At 48.6% G+C, this 20,886-nt stretch overlaps 1 protein-coding gene across 1 annotated transcript; it reads right to left on the bottom strand.

Annotated features, from left to right (window-relative positions):
- Positions 1-8,186: 8,186 nt before the first annotated feature.
- MCHR1 (melanin concentrating hormone receptor 1) lies at positions 8,187-11,403 on the bottom strand. Its single transcript, XM_079139011.1, has 2 exons — positions 11,033-11,403; positions 8,187-9,793 (listed from the first exon to the last, which is right to left on the bottom strand). The coding sequence occupies exons 1-2, from the start codon at positions 11,112-11,114 to the stop codon at positions 8,814-8,816; spliced, it is 1,062 nt and encodes a 353-aa protein (XP_078995137.1). The 5' UTR covers positions 11,115-11,403; the 3' UTR covers positions 8,187-8,813.
- Positions 11,404-20,886: the final 9,483 nt, after the last annotated feature.

The raw sequence follows: 20,886 nt of genomic DNA, 5'->3' as shown, positions 1-20,886 counted from the left end.
CCTGTGCTTGGGCTGGTCTCCTAGATCCAGCCCCTTGTTGTCACGTGGGAAGGCAGGTCCTGATAGCCACATCTTCTGGTATTTCAAGAGAAGCTTGAAATTCAGATTTTAAAGCAAATCTATGTTTTTAACACTGGCAACTGATTCAGAAACTTTTCTATACTATGCAAAATAAAAACAACACACCGATGGGTGAGACGCAGTCCTCAGAAGATAAATGTCAGTCTCTGCTGGAAGAATTGTGGACAAAACTTCAGTTAGAAAAAATTACTAGTGCTCTTGTTTGACAAGCATTTGGCAGGATTTTTTTGGTGGAGAAGGGTAAAGTTCCTCTTCTGCCTGTGTCCCCCGTGAGCAGGAATGTGACATAGAGGAACACATTGCTCTGCGTAATAGAGCACAAAGGTACAAGTTTTTCCCTTATACGTCAAATTTCAGAATTTCTCCAGTGGCCCGAAAAGAGGAGGTTTGGAGGCCCTGATTCCAGGAGGAAAGAGGAAGTTAGAGAAAGACTCTCATCCAGTGTGCCTGGCTCAGACTCAGGGCAGCTGGCCATGCCTGGGAGGACAGAGCAGGAAGGGCGTCCCTGTGACTTGTCTTGACAGATGGACTGCAGGACACAACGCCTGCCAGCCAGTTCCAGTTCTTTCCAATTTGGTCTCTCCCCACCTCCCTGCCTCTGCTTTGACAATCCCTCAGCCCCACCCTCTGGTTCCAGCTAGTGCTGGCTGCCTGGGGTGAAGCCACCTGCAGAGAGCTGCAGCCACTTGGAGAGGCAGTGACCAGCTGGGCAGAGATGACCTGAGCCAGGGTAGGCAGGGACACAGGGGCTCTGCCCACAGCCACCTGCAGAGATCATTGAGAAGGCGCTGGTCTGCCTGCAGCCCCACAAAATGGAGACCTGAGTTGGTTTTGTCAACCTAAGTAACGATCAGATTCTCCAAAGAGGAAGCTTATTTGGGAAAGCAGGGCATTGTAACAGGAGTATGGCCACAGGCGTTAACTGTGAGCATATCCGAGGAGGTCGAGGCAAGGGGAGACTTTTAAAAGGCAAAGAGGAGGATAATTATTTGAAACAATAATTCTTGCTCACAAGGATTAATAATACCTGTTAATTTTTTATTGATTGCTCTATTTAATATGAATTAATATATTGCAAAACAGTAACCCTTAGGATTGATTAACAAATTTATATATTAAGGGTGATTACCAGCGTGAACAGTTTGTACAGTTTGAACAGTTACTGGACAGAGGTCCTCACAGAAACTTTCTATGTGCTAGGTTGTGGTTCTGAGAGTTTTGTGATCTGGCAATGGTTTATGAGAACCCTTCCTTCATAACCTCTTGGCCTTATTTATCTATTTATTTTTGTCAGGGTTGACACAAGTGGCCCCATTTTGATTCCAACAACTTTCACAGTTCATATGACTATTGCAAGTTAAGGTGATCCTAGGAAGAACTCAGATCACCCTTTCAACATATCATCTCATTTAATTGTCCCTAAAACCCTATAATGTAGGTGTTAATATCCCCAATGTTACAGGTGGGGAAACAGGTTCAAGAGGTCACTTGCAAGGTGTTATGGTTTGGATATGAGCGGTCCCCCACAATCTCCTGTGCAGGAAGGTTTGGAGGTGAAATGACTGACTCTTGAGAGGTGTAACCTAATCAGCCTGCATGCAGTTTGCATGGCCTGACTGGGAGGTAACCATAGGCAGGTGGGGGTGGGGGTGTGGCCAGAGGAGGTGAGTCACTGGGAGCATGCCCTGGAAGGGTGCATCTGCCCTGCAGCCCCTTTCCCTTCCTCTCTCTCTCTCTCTCTCTCTCTCTCTCTCTCTCTCTCTTTGCTTTCTGGCCACCACAAATGGAGCACGCCCTTCCATCATGATGTTCTGCCCCTCACCTTGGGACCAAGACAATGGAGGAGGCCCACCATGAATTAAATCTCCAAAACTGTGGGCTCAAAATAACCTTTTCCTCCTCTCTATTGTTCTTGTCAGGTATTTTGGTCACAGTGACAAAAAGAAGACTAACACACAAAGTCACGGGACTAGTAAGCGCTCCACGTCTAGGAGTTCCCCTGCACTGTCTTTCATGGAGAGAAGCCGCACTATTTCTGAAGAGAGAGGGCAGGTGCAAAGAGAAGTCCTGAGAGATGGATGCATGGTTTGTTTCGGCTCATTTGTGGGTCAGTGGTGGTCCTTATCCAGTGTCTTCTGGGAACTCCCTTTCCCCTGGGTGGAACTGAAGGACCACTGCTGTGCCCTCCAATCCCAAGATTCTGTGGTTGTTACGGATGATGCATTTATTAATAGACGTCCCTAGAAGTCATTTATTAAAAGACGTCCCTTGAGTTTTTTGCTGGAGGGGCCCCTAGAGGGAGGCTGAGAAACCAGGAGTGGATAAGACATGGTCCTTGCCAGGGTGGCAGGCACTTGGAGGAGGCAGAGGACTGAGGGTGGCTGGCAGTGTGACAAATGAGGGAACGGAGGCTCATGAAGCTCTGAGAACCTGGAAAAGCCATGACTAGATTAGTCTTCTCCATACGAGACCCAGGTCCTCCCAGACTCTCAAGAAAGCATCTGGTGTGCCCCAGAGGATGCACTTGCTCCCCAAATCTGCTGTAACAAAGTACCACAAACTGGTGGCTTAAAACAACAGATGCTTGTGGTCTTCCAGTCCTGGAGGCAGAAGTTGGAGATCAAGGTGTCCCTCTGGAGGTGCTGGGGAAGGATGTGCTCCTCCTCTGTGCCCTAGCTTCTGGTGGCCTCAGGTGTCAGGCTTGTAGGTGGTGTCCCCCCAGGCTTCAGGTGCTCCCTGCGTCTTCACATCAGCCTCCCTCTGTGTGTGCCTGGAGTTGTCTCCAAATTCCCCCGTTATGCAATACAGCACCGGTCATATTGAATTAGGGTCTCACTCTCTGAACTTGGTTAAAACTACCAAAAACCTGATTCCAAACAAAGTCACATTCTGAAGTACTGGGGTTTGACCTTAATGTATCTTCTTTTGGAGAGCATAACTGAACCCATGACAGTGGGCAAGTGAGAATTCCACTCAGGACACTAGTGCTTCTTCAGACAGGAATAAAAGCTGGCAGTGTACAGTCCAGGGTGAGACCAGTGAGGAGAAGAGACTTGGGGAGGGTGGGGGAGGCCAAGCCCAGGATGTGCTCTGAGGGGAGGTGAGTCAGCACTGAGCTTTGGAATAAAGCACACTTGGGTCTGAATCTTGGCACTGCTGCTGACTCTGGGACCTTGGGAAAATCAGAGGACCTCTAAGTCACAGTCTGTAAAATGGGCATAAAGACCTGTCTACCACCAAATGTTATTGGGAATATTAAACAAATTACTAAATAAATACAGCATCAGCATAGTGCTTGGCACAAGGTGACCTAAAAAAGAAGAGAAAAAAAAAAAAAAAGAGGACTGGGAATAAAGCTCAATGGAAGAGTATGTGCTGAGCTTATGCAAGCCCCTGGGTTTGATTATGGGCACAGAAAAAATAAAAAGAAAGAAGCAAGATAGAAATCACTCTGTTTTTCCTTAATAAAAGGTGCTGCCCCTCTGCACAATCTGCAAACTCCACCATCCGTGTTCCTCCACTAGGAGACATATTTGCAGGCAATTAAGTAAGTGGCTTATCCATCCCTCTCCAGCCAACTGGAAAGTTCTTCCTTGGCAGACTCCAAGAGTTAGACCTGAGTGTGGGGCACTCTGGGGAGGCTGCCTGCCACTATGTAGTGACCTTGTTTTTTCTGACTTCCTCAATCTAGTTACTGGGTCAGTTGGATTAAAAAATGATCACAGGCTTGAGAGGTGGAAGAGCTTTGGGGGAACATGTGGTTCTCCATCCGAATGCTCGAGTGTTTTAAAAAAGGGCAAGTACTTCCTTGAACTGCAAGAGAGAAAAAGCCTAGTTTTTAGCTTATTAAAAAAATTTTTTTTAGTAATATGGCATGAAGAGACAATTATTAATTCGAGTTGTGTAAAATATCCTTGCTAACAAGAACAAAAGAATGACCCACTTAAAAATGGGCAAAGACCTTGAATATACATTCTCCAAAGAACCATAGCAAATGAATAACAAACACATGAAAAGATGCTCAATATCACTGATCATTAGGAAATGCAAATCAAAACTTGATGAGACCACTTCACACCCATTAGAATAGCTTCTAAGGGGCTGGGGATATAGCTCAGTTGGTAGAGTGCTTGCCTTGCAAACACAAGGCCTTGGGTTCAACCCCCAGTACCAAAAAAAAAAAAAAAAAAAAAAATCACAAAAATAGAATAGCTTTTATTTAAAAAGAAGAAAGGAAAGAAAAGGGAAGTATCTGTTGGCGGTGAGAAGAAATTGGAAGCCTTGAACACGGCTGGTGAGAATGTAAACCGAGGCAGCTGCAGTGGGAAAGTCTGGCAGTTCCTCAAAATGTTGAACAGAGTTACCATGTGATCCCGAAATTCCACTGCTGGGTGTACACCCGAAGGGACTGAAAGAAGAGATTCAAACGATTCTTTACGCATCCAAGTGCCGAGCAGCATCATTCACAACAGCCAAAAATGGACGACCCAAGTGTCCATGGATAGTGGTAGATGACGCAAATTGGTGCATACCTACCATAGACTATTATTTAGCCTTAAAAAAAGAATGACATTTCATCACGTACAACAAGAGAGATGAACTTTGAGGACTTTATGCTAACTGAACTAAGCCAGTTCCGAAAGGACAAATGTGGTTTGATTCCACTTATGTAAAGTTCTTAGAGTGGTCAAAACCTCAGAGACAGAGAGTAGAAGGGTGGTTGCAGGGGGTTGGCTGGAGGGGGATGGGGAGTTGGTGTTTTATTGGAGTCTGGGTTTGGGAAGATGAAAGATCTAGAGATGGATGGAGGGGATGGTTGCACTTGATGCCACCGGACACTTGGAGATGGTTAAAATGTCAAATTTTATGTTATACACATTTTACCACACACACACAAATCAAAAATGCCCAAAACAAACAAGCGAGCAGTCAGAGCTGGTCACTTCACGTGGAACTCTTCCCATTGAAGGGCCACCTGCAGAAGGGCTCCCGCACGTCACTCGCACCTTTGGGCTGCCCAGCCTGGGAGGTCCTAACTTCGGCAGTGGAAGCCCTCCACCACGGATCTTAGGAACCTCATCCTCACATTCCTCAGGAGGAAATATTTGTAAGGGATCAGTGTATGAAGCACTCACTGGATTTGGGGAGATGATTTGATGGGGCCAACGGAGGAGACTATTTGATAGGGAATGGTGTTTCAGTCAGTTTTTGCATTGCTGTGACCAGTGTTCCTGAGAGGAAAAACAGAGGAGGAAAAGTTGATTAGGTTTCATGGTTTCAGAAGTTCAGTCCATGGTTGGCCTACTCCATAGTTCTGGGCCCAACATGAGGCCCGAACAACATGGTAGATGGGTGTGGCAGAGGAAAGCAGCTCAGGACACAGCAAGTAGAGAGAGAGCTCTGCTCACTAACAACAAAACATAAACTCCAAAGGCACATTCCCCAGTGACCTACCTCCTCCAGCCACTCCCTACCTGCCTGCACTTACCACCCAGTTCATCGCTATCAGTGGATTAATCTTCCAATAGGATACACCTCCCATAATCCAATCATTCCACCTCTGAACATTCTCGCATTGTCTCACACATGAGCTTTTGGGGGACACCTCACATCCAAACCATAACAAATGGGAAGCAAAAAAGGGGTGAAGATCAATTGCATGGCCTTCAGCCCCTTCTTGGACTCTACATCTCTCAGCGGCCCACACGGTTCTGGCTAGCAACCTGCCCGGGTTAGATGAGAAGGAAAGAAAAGTTTCACTCACTCCTCAGACTTTGCCCTCGAAGTTCTCCACTGTTATTAACAATGTCAGGCAGCTGGTTCCACCATTGGCCTGAGGTGGCAAAGGAGAAATGAGAAACAGGTAGAGAGGAGACTTACAGGAAGGACAAGGAAACAAGATTTTAATTCAGAGGTTCCCAAATTCTAGGAAAACCTGTAAATCTACCTGTGTCCTCTTAACTAAGCCCACCCTTGCAATTAACATATTAAGCAAAGAGATATGATATCTTGAGGAATCCATAATTAATGAGACTTTCTAGAGCTTTTTGGTTTGTTTTTTTTTTTTTTTTTTTTTGTACTGGGGATTGAACCCAGGGTGATTGACCACTGAACTACATCCCTAGACCTTTTTTTTGTTTTTTTTGTTTTTTTTTTCCCTGAGACAGGGTCTTGCTAAGTTGCTTAGGGCCTTGTTAAATTGCTGAGACCGGTCTCAAACTTGTGATCTTTGTGCCTCAGCCTCAGGAGTCGCTGGGATTATGGCCCTGCACCACCACACCTGGCTCTTTCCGGTGCTATTGGATAAGGAAGACCATGTCAGTCTGAGAATGGTGAGAGTGATCAAACTGCCAGAAACCATCTTGAGATCAACAGACTGATTTCATTCTTACATTCCTTTCCATACCCACCCTCACCAAGTTTCCTTTAAAAGAAGAGCCAGGAACCACAAATCACATCTCTCACTCTCAAGATGACCCACATTCTCTTTGAATGTGTATTTCTTGCCTGGTCCTGAAAGGAGTCTCTCTGTGAGATCGATTGATCTCCCTTGGATTCTTTTCTGACGCTACACCAAGCACCCCCACTGGCCCTGCATGCAGCTTTCCCTTCTCTCAGGGAATCCCTCAGACCCTTCTTCAGAGAACTTCTTCCATTACAAATCCACCTGAACTCTGCAGGTGCTTATCCTCATCCTGTGACATCTCAACAGTGTTCAGGTTCCTGCTGGATCAGCTGGGGAGAGAGGTGTTGGTGACATTTCCCCCACCCCTGTTATAGTACCCCACCTCTTTCAGCCTCCCTGAAATCCTTCTCTCCTACACCCCATTTCCCTTTACTGCTCTGTGACTCCCCTGATCCTCTGCCCTCTCTTCTGTTGACGCTACCACCTGCTCACTTTCCTGGCTCAACTCCCTGGGCTTCTATTTCAGCTTGAGAGCCAGAGAACAGGATGCTCCCTTCCCCAGGAGAGACTGTGGTCCTCCACCTACTCAGTCACCTGTGTCTCACCTATTTCCTCTTCCAGATTTCTTGGTGTAGGAGGACCTCCTTTACCAAACTCGTGGCTGGGTCTTCTTGGATTTGTTCCAGGACTCCCTTAAGATCTAAAATGTGCATCTTAAAATGGACTTTGAGTGTCCCTGTGGCAGCTACAGACCCTACTGCTAACAAAGAAGGGGAACTAACAGGGGTCCAGGAACTACTACTACTAATGACCATGACAAAAATAGTTGACTCAGGGAAGCCGCTCAGTTTTCCAAACAAGATATTGCTGAGATTCAGCCGTGAACAACAACCAGCAAGAATAGGAACCCGCTGTGCTCACACGCCTGCTTTAAGGATGCTTCTGGACAATTTGCTCCCACTATCTCATTAACGTCTATCCGCTGAGCGGCTGCTGAGGGCTCTGGCTCGGCCCCCTCTCAGTGAATGAGCTGAGAAGCAGCAGGCGGGGCTGCCTCCCAGTGGCCTGCAGTAGCCTGCTCCAGGTGCCACCCAGATCTCAGCTGCAGCAAGCAGAGCTGGCTCAGGCTGCCCCAATAGCAAGCCCTGGCCAGTGATTCAGCAGGGGCGGTTGGGGTGGGACTTAGGGCCTGAGGGGCCAGCCTTGGTGACAACGGAGTTCAAGCCAGGAAGCTGAGTCCCCAGAAACAGCTCAGCAGCAGAACTGCATTCTAATGACTTCACAGTAATTCCTTCAATGTCACCAAATCCTCCTGTGTGTTTAGAAAGAGACCCTGAACCAAAGTCTAAGTGCCACAGACAAATGACCCCTTTCCCTGGTTTGCTACTCCCACCCACCCCAAACCCAAGCAATGACACAGAAGCACCCAGAGCCACGTGGGTGGAGGTTTCCTTTATTCATTTTGATTTTGGAGAGGAAGGGCTATAGCAACAAGGTGATGCCCACACCTTAGGCACCGGAATGACCCCTCTGCACATGCAGAACACATGGACACTCACTCCAGGGAGCCACTGAGGAGCGGATACGTGCCACAAAGAGAAAGTCCCCACAGCCACCAAAGCCCCCCCTTCCCCCATTTCTGTTGGTTTCAAGACCTCCACCCCCACCCACCCCAGCTCACCCTCGTAATTTACACCAATCAGATCTTTCAGCAAAATGGGCTTTAATTCCTGTGGGGTTCCAAGCTCCGCCTCCAACACAAGCATGCATCCCCTAGAGATAAAGGGAGACCGACACAGGATGCTGGAGAGGAGACAGCATCCTTCACTTTCTGTCAGCCACCAGCTTGGGAGAAAGGATGCCTTCTCTGATACCAAGGAGAGATGGGAAAGAGCTTTGGGCTGTGCCATCTTTCCTCTTCCCAAGGGCCCTGGGCTAGGTGGCCCAGTCGCCCAACCGCTGGCCCAGTCTGATTTTAAACAAGCTCAGCTAGGAGCCTTCCACCTCTTCCCTTGGGAAAAAGACATTTGGGAGCTAACAGATGTAGGGCTCAACGGAACATTCGAACCAACATTTTCTTATTCAGCTTCTGTTCCACCCAAAGGCCTCATCCTGCTCCCCCTAGGGCCTTTCTGAGGTCAGAAGTCCCCCAAGTTGGCTCCACTCCTCCCCAGCAATTGGTGGGTTCCATGAACTATATTTAGCTGCAGCAACCTCTCACCCAGCCTCCTGCCTTCCCCCAGGGTGGCCTTGGGTTTTTCTCTACATCTCCCCATGGCTTGCTGTGGTGACCTGACTTGGAGGTGTCCAGGTGGCAGGAGAAGTGTCAGGTGCCTTTGCTTTCTGTCCTCTCCTCGTCAGCTGTCTGAGCGTTGCTGACGGTGCGAAGCTGCGCCTGGGCAGCCGGCTTCACGGAGAGGACCAGGCGCTTGCGGAATGTCTCACAGAGCACGATGTACACAAAGGGGTTGAGGCAGCTGTTGGCGTAGCCCAAGCTGATGGCCGCATTGTACAGGTAGACAAAAGTGAGCGTTGGGCGGCTGATGGACAACTGGGTCAGCTGCAGCACGTAGTAGGGCGCCCAGCACACAAAGAAAACCAGGCAGATGGCGATGGCCGTGCGGGTCACCCTCTTTGTCCGCAGCCGGATACTGCGTTGCGAGGCAGGGGCCACCGAGGAAGTCATGCGCTGCAGGATCCTCACGTACGCAGCGGTGATAACCACAAAGGGCAGGGCGAAGGCCAAGAAAAACTGGTAGAGGGTGAACCAGTAGAGGTCAGTGTCTGGGTTGGGCAGGCGGATGCCGCATCCCACAGCTCCCCCGGGGAAGGGGATGAGCCTGGCATACAGCCACACGGGGGTGATGCTGATGAAGGAGAGGGCCCACAGGAGGCAGATCACCAGGGTAGCCACTGAGGGCTTCCGGAACTTGGTGGAAGAGATGGGGTGGACTGTGGCCAGGTAGCGGTCAATAGCCATGGCAGTCAGGATGTAGGTGCTAGTGAACTGACTGTTGGCGTCCATGGCTGTGATCAGGGTGCACATGGTCTCCCCAAAGTGCCAGACGCCATTGCCCATGAGCTGGTGGATCATGAAGGGCATGCCCAGGAGAAAGAGAAGATCCACCACAGAGAGGTTGATGATGAAGATGTCGGGGACGTTGCTGCACCAGTGCAGCTTGGACTTCTTCACCACTGCGAAGATGACTGTGGAGTTCCCCACGATGCCCAGGAGGCAGATGGTGCCGAACACCGAAGGCATAATGATGTTGATGTAGGAGACACTCCCCACACGAGGAGGCGACACTGGGGACAGAGGAGCACGCGTTCCATGTGACATGGCCTCTGCTCCTGCTGCACCCCCAGTGGACTCTGGCTTCCCTTCCTCCCTCTCCACTGTCTCAGCTTGGGGCCCACCTTCACCTGGAACTCTCTCCCACCAAGCTCCCTCTCCACATGGTTGCTAATCCTGTCCCCTTGCTCTCCTCCACTGTTCCCTGTGAATCTTACCAGAATCTTCTGAGCCCCTTGTGAGTTGAAAGACTCGATCCTTTGCCTTCTGCATCTGCTCTGAAGGCACAGAGTCAAGACCCACAACTGTCTGATGAAAATTAGTCTGTGGGTCCCTAGGCTTCAACAGAAAACATTGTCAAAAAAAAAAAAAAAAATCAATCCTGAGTGTGTGTGTGTTTGTGTGTGTGTGTGTGTGTGTGAGTGTGTGCATGTGTTCTTTGTCAATCTGCGACCCCGTCATTTCATTTGAGAGATCCCTGGCTGGGGTCCGGGCACTGATTCCTTGGCATGTCTGTGGAAGACTACCTCATGGAGCCTTTTGCTCACTGAGCCCTGGTCAGGTTTGCAACCCTCAGGGCTCCAAGGGCCTATCAGGAATTTCCTTGGCCAGTACCCACCCCGCCTTAGCTTCCTCAGTCAGGCAGAGACTGTTGCAACCCGGCAGCCTGAAAATGTTCTCCATTCAAACCATTCCTCTTTTCCTTCTTTCCCTTCTCCTTCAAAGCTAGACTCCCAGGGCACTGCAGCTTTGGAAATGTCAGGAAGCTTAATTCACCAGAAAAGTTAATCCCCTCATGCTCTGGGAAGTCTTCCGCTTCCCGCAGCCTCTGCCAGGGGGCATCTCAGCCCCCATTACCCCAGTGCGAGTAAGAGCCCAGGATGAGGCAAATGATCGAGCCTCCTGCTGTCTCCCACACTACCTTCTCCTGCTTGCTTTTCCAGCCCAGAATTTTTCTGCAAAGCTTATGTGGAACTCATCAGCAAGCCTTCCCACCCCACCCCACCCCCGCCTCCCTCACGCTGGCCACCATCCCTTGCCACTTTTGAATGCGCTGCTGCCCTCTTCTCTGCTCCTGCCCCTTCTGCCCTGCCCACCTCTGTCCCCTCCTCTCCTCCTCCAGGCAAAGCCAACTGCAGAGCTCGTCTCCAAGAACTAATAAAGTTTCCCAAGCAGTTTGGCTCAGGGGTGAAACCTTCCCCTTTCCCACCCCCAGCCCAGCAGAGGAAGAACTCCCCTCCAACTCCACTCACCGGCAGAGGTGAGGTTGTCCGGGCCATCAGAAGTGTTGCTGGCATTGGGGCCAGTGGGCAGCAACAAGGCATGCAGGTCCATTCAGCTGGTGCAGGTCGCCAGCTCCCTTGAGTTGAGATCCTGCCCACCCACGCAGGCTGCGGCAACGTCCAGCGCCTGCCACCACCTCGTCCCAGAGCAGAGCCCTGAGCCCCGCAGTCCGGAAGGGGGTCTTCCTCCGCAGCCTGGCAGCCTCTGCTGCCTCCAAGCCCAACCGCTCTCCCCACTCCCTCCTTCCCGGCTCCCACTGACATCACCTAGACACATTAACATTCGGAGGCAGATGCACATTAACCTCTTCAGTCCCGGCTGCGGCTCCGCTTCTGACTGCCTGCAGAGCCAAGGGACTGGGCTCAAGCGGCCCCCTCAGGGAGGGGACTTCCTTCTGGCTGGCTCTTGGGGCAGTCTCCTGTGCACACGAAGGCTGCTGCTGTTTGCCTTACGTGTGGATCAAGGACTCCTCAAAGACAAGATGGTAAAAGCAAATGGGCTGCCTCCTGTGGGAGGCGAGGATAAGCCTGGCAACCCCTGACCCCAGATATGGGACGTTGGGCCACATGCCAGGGGCCAGGGGCAGACTATTCACAGAGCTTGGGAGTCAAAGGCATGTTTGTCCTCATACACACTGGAGGTCATCAGCCTTCGCTCTTCCCTGAGCTCGGTGGATTCCAAACATCTCACTTGCCACATCCTTCAGAAGTTGGGGAGCCATGGCTGCTAAGCTCTTACCTGGGACTCAGAGGTGATTCAGATCACTCCATGCCGTCAAGGGCCAGGGCCTCTGGAACCAAAGAGACAAATTCCCATCTGTGCAGGATCAGCTGGGACTGAGTTTATACGTTTTATTTTTCTAAATGCTCTGAGGTCTTTTGAGGTTTTACCTGGGACTCCCTGAGACAAATATCAGAGCAATAAAAGCACAGACCCCCAGAGAGACTATCAGTGAGGGACAGACTCAGAGGGGGTGGGCACCAGTGAATTCCCTGCAGAGTTTGTCCTGCTGCATGCTTCAAGGGTGCTCCTTCAAGATCTGCTGCCACTTCACAACCAGACTCAGGGGCTGAGTCCTTAGTTACCACAATTGCTTGGTAACCCTCGTTGGTGGGCTCAGAGGCACCAAAAAGCATCCATGAGTTCCAGATATATTTTTCCTTGCCCCTGATTGTGTGGTAGCACACCTAGTTCTTCATGCTAAGCAAAGTCAATCATCTCTCCCAGTACCTTCCTCCATTCTTAGCCTTCTGATCTACCAACATGAGAAGCCTAAATAAAATCCAATGATAGTTTAGTTTCAGGTTCAGTGGAACCCTTAGTGTGTCTCTACTGAGCAGCCCTTCTCCCCTGTTGCTCCCTGGTCCAAGTATCCCTTACGTTTTTAGTGAAGGGGGTGCCCTCTGGGCTTCCTAGTAGAACTCGGTCAGCTGGTGGGCTCTGTGGTCTCATGGAATAAATCCCATTCTAGCATTCCCACTTCCCTAATCTTCTGAACTCTTTCTCAAAACTTTGCCAAGTAGCCAGGCATAAAGTGCACACCTATAATTTCAGTTACTTGAGGCAGGAGGATCACAAGTTCAAGGCCAGCCTGGATGAATTAGCAAAACCCCGTTTCAAAATAAAATTTTGAAAAGGTTGAGGATGTAACTCAGTGGTAGAGTACCCCAGGGTTCAATCCTCAATACTAAATAAAAGAAAAAGAAAGAAAGGTAGAGAGTTTTGATTTGGAATGATAGAAAATTCTAGAAATGGACAGTGGCAATGGTTGCACAACAGATAAACAAAAATGTTGAAGAGCCAGGATTGGTAGTATCAAGCATAACCCAGGGACTCAGGAGACTGAGCTGGAGGATTGAAAGTTTGAGACCAGCCTGGACAACTTAGCAATACTTGGTCTCAAAATAAAACTAAAGGGGCTCAGGGCATAGCTCTGCGGTAGAGAGCTTGCCTAGTATGTATAAAGCCCCAGATTCCATTCACCATAGAAATCAAACAAAACAACCCCCCCCAAAAAAAAGAACAGATTAAAATGGACAATTTGATGTCCATTTTACCACAATATAAAAAATCTAAAAACCATGATAAATCTTATATATATTTTACCATTCAAATAACACCCAAAACTCTGCCAAGGCAGTCCCAGCACCCCCATCTTATTACTGCAGGCCATTCCACAGAGCATTTCACAGAGCATGTTAGGACTGGCTCTAGGTATCCTTCCAGAATACTACAGCCATGCTCCAGGAGAGTGCATCCCTGTTGATTTGCACCATAGTATAGCACCCCACACACACCGATTCCCTTTATGTCTTCCTGTCCATATTAGCTGGGTCCTGGGGAGTGACATTTTCTCCAAAAGCCGGGACTGCCTTTTTCTTTCAGACTCTACTGAGATCTGACTTCAGTCACTGGGCCTAAAGCGATGCAAGGACATGGGGGTCATATCTGAAGAAGACAGATATCCTCTTGCCAGGGTTAAATCCTACCCTAATTCCTGCATTGCTCTTCTACTCAAGAGCAGGCTGGCAAGGGCTGCTTCTTCTGGCTTGGCATATTCAGGGGGTTCATGGGATTTGGGAGTTGATGCTCTCAAGTTCACCCAGATGTCCCCTCCTAGACCTCAGGGTTCCACTCCTTTTCCATAAGGGCCTTGACATTAGCATTAGAGATGTTAGGGCTGCACTCATTCCATCCTTCTAGGCAACTCTGCTACCCTTACAATTAGATTTTGGGTCTTATTTTCGGTACAGTCTGCCCTATCACTGTAGATGAGGGTCTCTTTAATATATGCTTTGGAAGTCTTCTGCTTTTATCAGTTTTATCCAATTGCTAGTTATCTAACTCTGACATTTCTTCCAGGCTTTCAAAGCGTTTAATGCAAGTCAGCCAACTCAATTTACCACGACTCCCACAAGGTTTTGCTCTGTTTTGTTCCCATACTGGGGATTGAACCCAGGGGTGCTCTACCACTGAGCTACATCCCTAGTCCTGTTTTTATTTTTAGATGGGTGCATTAGTCAGCTTTTCGTCACTGTGATTAAAATACCTGACAAGAACAACTTAGAGGAGGAAGGATTTATTTTGGTTCACAGTTTCAGAAAATTCAGTCCATGGTCAGCCAGCTCCATTGCTGTGGGTCTGAGATGAGACAGCATATCATGGTGGAGTGGTATGGCAGAGGAAAGCTGCCCAGCTGGGAGGCAGAGAGAGAGGAAGGGGCTGGGGTGAAGAGAAACTCTTCAGGGGCATACCCCCAGGGACCTACTTCCACCAACTAAGTCGTACCTCCCAGTAGTTCATCAAGCTATCAACCCATCTGATATTCAGCTATTAATCCATCCATCTGACAGGTTAACTCACTGATGAGGTCAGATCCCTCACGATCCAGTCATTGCCTAAAAGCCCCACCTCTGAACCGTGGTGCACTGGGGACTTTCAACACATGAGTTTTGGGGGACAGTGCAGATCCAAGCCGTAACACAGCATCTCACTAAGTTGCTTAGTCTGACCTTGAACTTGCCATCCTCTTGCTTCAGCCTCCCCTACAGGCAGGTGCCACTGCGGCTGCCACCATTCAAGCTACACACCGTTCCAGTCCAGAGGTGCTGCATTCCTGGATGCTTTCTTTTCTACCCACATCTCTTCTTAATCAGCTGCAAGGGAGACTGTCATTGTGATGCTATTTGCATGCCAGGCCGGCACCCTATTTACCACGAGCAATGGGGTCCTTGTTGACTTTTGATTGGTAATGGTACTTTCTAGAATCTCATTCTGGGGGTCTGCTTTTTACCGTGACTCTTGGTACCAATGTTCTTAGCTTGATTTTCTCTATACACAGAGCCTGAGAAAGGGAATGAGTCAGAGAAGAAGGAGAGCAAGAATATGGGTTCAGGGGCTGGGGAGATAGCTCAGTCAGTAGAGTGCTTGCCTTGTAAGCACAGGCCCTGGGTTCGATCCCCAGCACCGAGAGAGAAAAAAAAAAAAAAAAGAATATGGGTTCATTATTCATTACCAATTTGTCCAGGCCTTTCTGAAGAGTGTGTTTTTTTGTTTTGTTTTGTTTTTTTGGTTCCTGGGGATTGAGCCCAGGGGCACTTTACTACTAAACCACATCCTCAGCCCCCTCTTTTATTTCTCTGAGACAAGGTCTCACTGAGTTGCTTAGGGCCTTGCTAATTAGCTCATCCTAGCCTCAAACTTGCAATCCTCTGGCCTCAGCCTCCCCAGTCACTGGGATTACAGGCATGCACCACCACATCCAGCCATTCCTGAAGAATTCAAGGATGTCTCTCAGAATTATCTACCTCAAGGATAGAAGGTTGGGGTTTTATCCACTGATTCCTGTCCCTCTTGGTTACAGCTCCTCCCTCTGGGACATTAAGCCTGCTCTTCTGGGCTGTGCTTGTGCTGGAGCCAAGAGGACTCCCAGAGCATCAGAGAAGGGCAGAGAGAAATCAGACACAAGGTGCACACTCGAGGCAAATGCTATTGGCACCAGATTGTCACAATTGTCCATGGCAGTGGGAGCTGGAGTCAGAGTGACAAAGGAATTGTGATGTGGATTCCAGAAGCATCTGGCACGGAAGGTAAGTGTAATGATCCTGACAGAATATGACTGGGAAATGAGGGAGGGGGAGCTGGGGAGAAATGATGGGTTTTAACACCTTGTGTAGAGCCCAGAGAATGGGGTGGAAAATGTGAGAGAAGCAGAGGCATCAGAGACGAGTCCCAGGTTTCCGGCCTAAGTAACTGGAAGAATGAAATTGCCACTGACTTAAATAAGGAAGTCTGTGGGACTCGGGGCGGTGGGGGGAATGCTAAGAGTTCCTCCTGGTTCATGTTCCTTTTGAGATCCCTATTAGCACTGGAGTAGACGTGGTGGTGGGAGATGTGTGTAAGAGTCAGAAGGTCAAGGGAGAGATCATGCTGGGAGATACAAACTGGAACTGATGGGACTGGATGGGTTCCCCTAGGGAGTGAGTGTGAAGAGGATCGAGCTCCAGGTAGCCCAGTTTACAGGCTGGGAAAATGAGCTTCATTTCCACTGTTTTCTCCTTTCTACACCTGGTAGCTTTCTCATTTCCACCCAGTCAGCTACCAAATCATTTTTGGGCATTTGCTATGTACCAGGTCCTGTGTTGGGGACACAGTGAAAGAAAATCAAGGAGCTTTCATTAAAATGTGGAGGGACAGAGATGCTACAAGCTAGCTAATAAGTAAATGAGCAGTCCTGTTCAGAGTTCAAATCCAGGCGGTCTACATAACTTAATCACAGGGGATTTACAAAGTGCTTGTGAAACCATGACTCTAGAATTGGGGTGCCCCTACCGTCACTTATACTAGCAAAATGGCCGAGCGTGGCTGGATGAATTTAAACCAGGACCGTGCAGCGAGAGAGGATGGGAAGGCTGAGTTTTCACTTTGGGGCCTTTCTAGGAGGGGCTTACAAAGGGGTGAGCACTGAACAAGTCAACCCACGATGCCTGTCACACAGGCTAATTACTGTGTTACCCAGGAGATGAGTGGGTGATGGAGTCCTCAGAAAGGAGAGTTAAGGATGTCCTCTTTGCAGAGGCGTTCAGGCAGCATCCTCGCTATCCATTCCATTGCAAATTAATCAACAGTGATCTCGTTCCCTTTGCCAGTGACTCTTGCAGGAATGTGCACATCTATGGGACACCTGTGTGTGCTCCTCAGGTCCTCTCAGCCTCTCCTAGCCCATGCTCCAGCCGTTGCTGAAGTGATGGACTCGAAGACTGTCCAACCAAGTATGGCTGTAGGTGCCGGCACAGGTACCACCCTGTGGTGCTGCAGCTCAGACCTCCCTAGAATGAGTTAATGCTCCTTAGGGTGAAACTTTGACCAATGGGGACTAAAAGTCAGAGAGAGATGCTTCCCCTCCACCCACCAGGACATATGGTCATGAGACACATTTCATATGGTTTCTCAGCATTCCCATAGGACAGACAACAGGTCACTTGTTAATGGTGCCAACTGGAAATCCTTCTATGCTGCTCCCTCTGCCTTGCTCGGTCTTCTCTCTCAGTCCTGATTCCTAGGATCACACTTCCTTGGTCTCCACTCTATTTCCTGGGAACCTGAGGCTAAGATAGCATGTAACCCATTCCTACCAATGGCAGTAAGGGAGGATGGTAGGGTGGGAGGCATTTAGCAAAGATCTTCTTGTCTTTACAAAGAAGACTCAGGAAGAAACCGTCTCCTTCGCCACCTCTGAACTTTGTTGGGCCTGGATGTGATTCCTGGCACTTGTTGCAAGTGAAACGATTTGCATTGATCGGCTCAATCAGTCCAGGAGGAAAGAAGGCAGCCTAAATGTCAAAGCAGAAGAGAGTTTAATAAAAGGCCTGTTTACCTAGTTTGGGCACAGCTGAGGGGGACGCCGCCACAGTGCCTGGGGCCGCCATGGCAGGACGCCATTCCTGCCCCTAGGTCTAAGGGAAGGGGGGCAATTAGCAGGACCCAGAGAGAGGAGCTGGCGGTGAAAAGCAAGGAGCCAACTAGCAGCAACTGGCAGGGAGGAGACCAGAGGAATGAACGAGCTGGCCTCAGCTCCTCTTGCCCTCTAATCTCTGCCTGTTGATGTCGCCCTTAAGGGTCAGCCTCCTGGGGCCCAGAGCAGGGTGGAAGAGAGGGAAGAAATTGAAGGAGCAAATGGAAAATTAACCCCTCGACACAGGAGGGGGCACCCAAGCTGACATCCTTTGGTTATTAATCCTTGAACAACTAGGACTTCCGTGGTCCTCATGTGACAGTTGAAGAAGTGGATTGCCACAGAGTGGGTTTTTCAGAAGCAGGGGCTGGGATGGAAAGGGGAGTGCAACGTGTCTATAGTGGGGTGACCCCCAGGAAATGAGGAAGGGAAGCACATGGGGAAGGGCCTTTGATAGTGATGCAGGCCTGGCAAGAACCCTGTTGGCATTGCAGGAAGCTCCAGAGCAAAGCAGTTCAAGGTTAGGAGGAAATGTCTGGGCCCTGGATCTCAGCCCTACACCAAAGATTGCTGGGAATGACCCCAAGGTGAGCCTGATTCCCACTCAAAAGCTGAGTCAAGGTTCCTTAATACATGGAAAACAGAATTACCATATGATTCAGGGATCCCACTTCTGGGTATCTATCCAAAGGAAATGACACCCATCTCTCCCAGAGTTGTCTGCTCCCCTGTGTTTACTGCAGCACTGGCCACAGTAGGCAAGGTATAGAGTTCACCTAAGTGTCCATCAAGAGATGAGTGGGTGGACATACAATGGAATACTATTAAGCCCTAAAAACAAGGGAAATTCTGTCACTTGCATCAACATGGATGAACCTAGAAGGCATTCTACTAAGTGAAATAAACCAGGCACAGGAAAGCAATATTCCATGTTCTCACTTTTATGTGAAATCTAAACGGACCAAGTTATAGAAACAGACAATGGAATGGTAGTTACCAAAAGTTGGGAGTACCAAGAGAATATGATGTTTCAGTTAGGCAGATGTCTTTGAGGTGAGGGATGTGCTAATTAGCTTGATTCAATCATGTCACATCTTATACATATACAAAAGTGTTACTTCAGGAAAGTTTGGTGGCACACACCTGTAATCACAGCAACTCAGGAGGCTGAGGCAGGAGGATCACAAGTTCAAAGCCAACCTCAACAACTTAACAAGACCCTGTCTCAGTAAAATAAAAAGGGCTGGTCATGTGGCTCAGTGGTAAAGCACCCAATCCCCAATGAAGAAAAAAAAAAAAAAAAAATCAAGCCTATTTACAGCAATAAACCCTACCCAGGGCACCCCAAGAGTTGAGTGTGTTACAGTGTTAAGGTCCACCTGTCTGCACTTTCGAGGACCTGACCATTGTCTGAATGTTTCCAAGGCCCACTCAGGTCAGTGGACCAAAAACCACCTGTTCCTTCCTTGCTTCTGCCTGGCCTTTTCCAATACATTCCCCACCAAATAGAAGGAATAGCCTTCCCTTCTACTGTTAAAATCATGTTAGTAGCTCCCAATTGCTTCCAAAAAACAAGACTAGGTAGTGGACATGGAAATAATGGGGTTTCCCAAGTCCATTCCCCCACAAACCAAGACCTTGAGATGTTCCTTGGGAAGATAAGTACCAGCACCTCTGAACAGCCCTTGGTGGGAGCCACTGGTGGGAACAGCAGCAGTTGAAGAGGCCGTCTTCATTTCAATGGGAGTGTAGAGTCAGATGGTACAAGTGCTGAACCAAGTATAACAATTTTTGGAGGAAAGTGAGTGTGGTTATTATAACAGGCAGGGCCAGTTCAGCTACCAGGATGGTCTAACCTGCAGAGATTGATGTGGCTAGATGATCATGCAGACTCCCTAGGACCAAAATACATGAGCAACCCACCCACCCACTAAATTTCTACTTGATTTTTTTTACATGAAAAATGTTCACCTTTGGCAAACAGAGGTCTGACCTTAACCAGCATGATTACAAGCAGTCTCTCCTCCAGTTCCTAAGCCTGAGTCAATCACCATTCCAGAGACCCTGGAAGAAGTGGGACTAGATACCTCCAAGAAAGAAAGGTGCAATGATGTGACCAGTATGTGCTCTGAATCTGCTTCCAGCCTCCCCCCAGAGACCAAAGGCCCTCTGTTTGGGTTACTGTACACAACAAAGATTAATGCAGACCTTGGGGTGATAAATGGGCAATGGCTCTTGGCTAATATTAATTCCTGGTAATCAAGAGCTCCACTGGAATCTACTGGTCAGAGTAGGGGTTAAGATGAATTAAGAAATAAGTGGAGTTTGGGGCTGGGGCTGTGGCTCAGTGGTAGAGCACATGCCTGGCATGTGTGAGGACCTGGGTTCCATCCTCAGTACTGCCTATAAGTAAATTAAATAAAGGTCCATTGACAACTAAAAATATTTTTTAAAAAAGAAAGAAGTGGAATTTGGAATGACTTTATAATAGGACCTATGGATCTTCAAATGTGTTTTAATTTTTTTTTTTTTTTTTCACAATGTTAGGGATAGAACCCGGAACCTTGCACATGCGAGGTAAGTGTTCTACCACTGGGCTACACCCCCAGTCCCCAAAACTTTTTTCTGAAGTACTGCAGTTGAGCTCAGGGGTGCTCTACCACTGAGTTATATCCCCAGTCCTTTTCATTTTTTACCTTGAGACAGGAACTTGCTAAATTGCTGAGGCTGACCTTGAACATGCAGTCCTTCTGCCTCGGTCTCCCAAGTCACTAGGATTACAGGCACGCACCACTGTGCCCGTCAAAGCTACTTTTTTCTATGTCCCTAATTGTACCTGAAAGAGATATCCCCAACCACCGGCAGAATGACTCTATTGACTCTCACGTAGGCAAAGGAAGAGATTCGATGATGGGAAAGACAAGTGGAAATCCCTGCTTACGAAACTGATAAACCAAAGGAAATACTGCATTCCCTGGGGAATCTAAGAGATTAATAACACCACCACAGCCTTGAAAGATTCCGGCGTGGTGCTTTTATCACATTGCCACTTTACTCTTCAGTTTGTCTAGTGAAGAAGGCAGATGGGCCTTGGAGAATGATGGTGGATTTCCATAAATTTGATTATGCAGTGACTCCAATTGCAGCTGCTATTTCAGATGTGGTCTCATTGCTGGAGAAAATGAATTCAGTCCCTGACATCTGATATGCAGTGATTGAGCTGGCGAGCCCTTTTTCTGTATTCCAAGAAGCAGAAAAGATCAGAAATTCTGCTTTCATTAATCAGGGCCACCGGTACACTTTCGCCATCTTGCCACAGGACTCTGTTAGCCCTCTGACAGCTCTCCAGTTCTCAGATTTGGACAACTC

This window comes from Sciurus vulgaris, assembly GCF_902686455.1.
Source record: "Sciurus vulgaris genome assembly, chromosome: 5".
Lineage (NCBI taxonomy): Eukaryota > Metazoa > Chordata > Mammalia > Rodentia > Sciuridae > Sciurus > Sciurus vulgaris.
The sequence above is the reverse complement of the archived record's forward strand: the minus strand, read 5'-3'. Positions and strand labels throughout refer to the sequence as shown.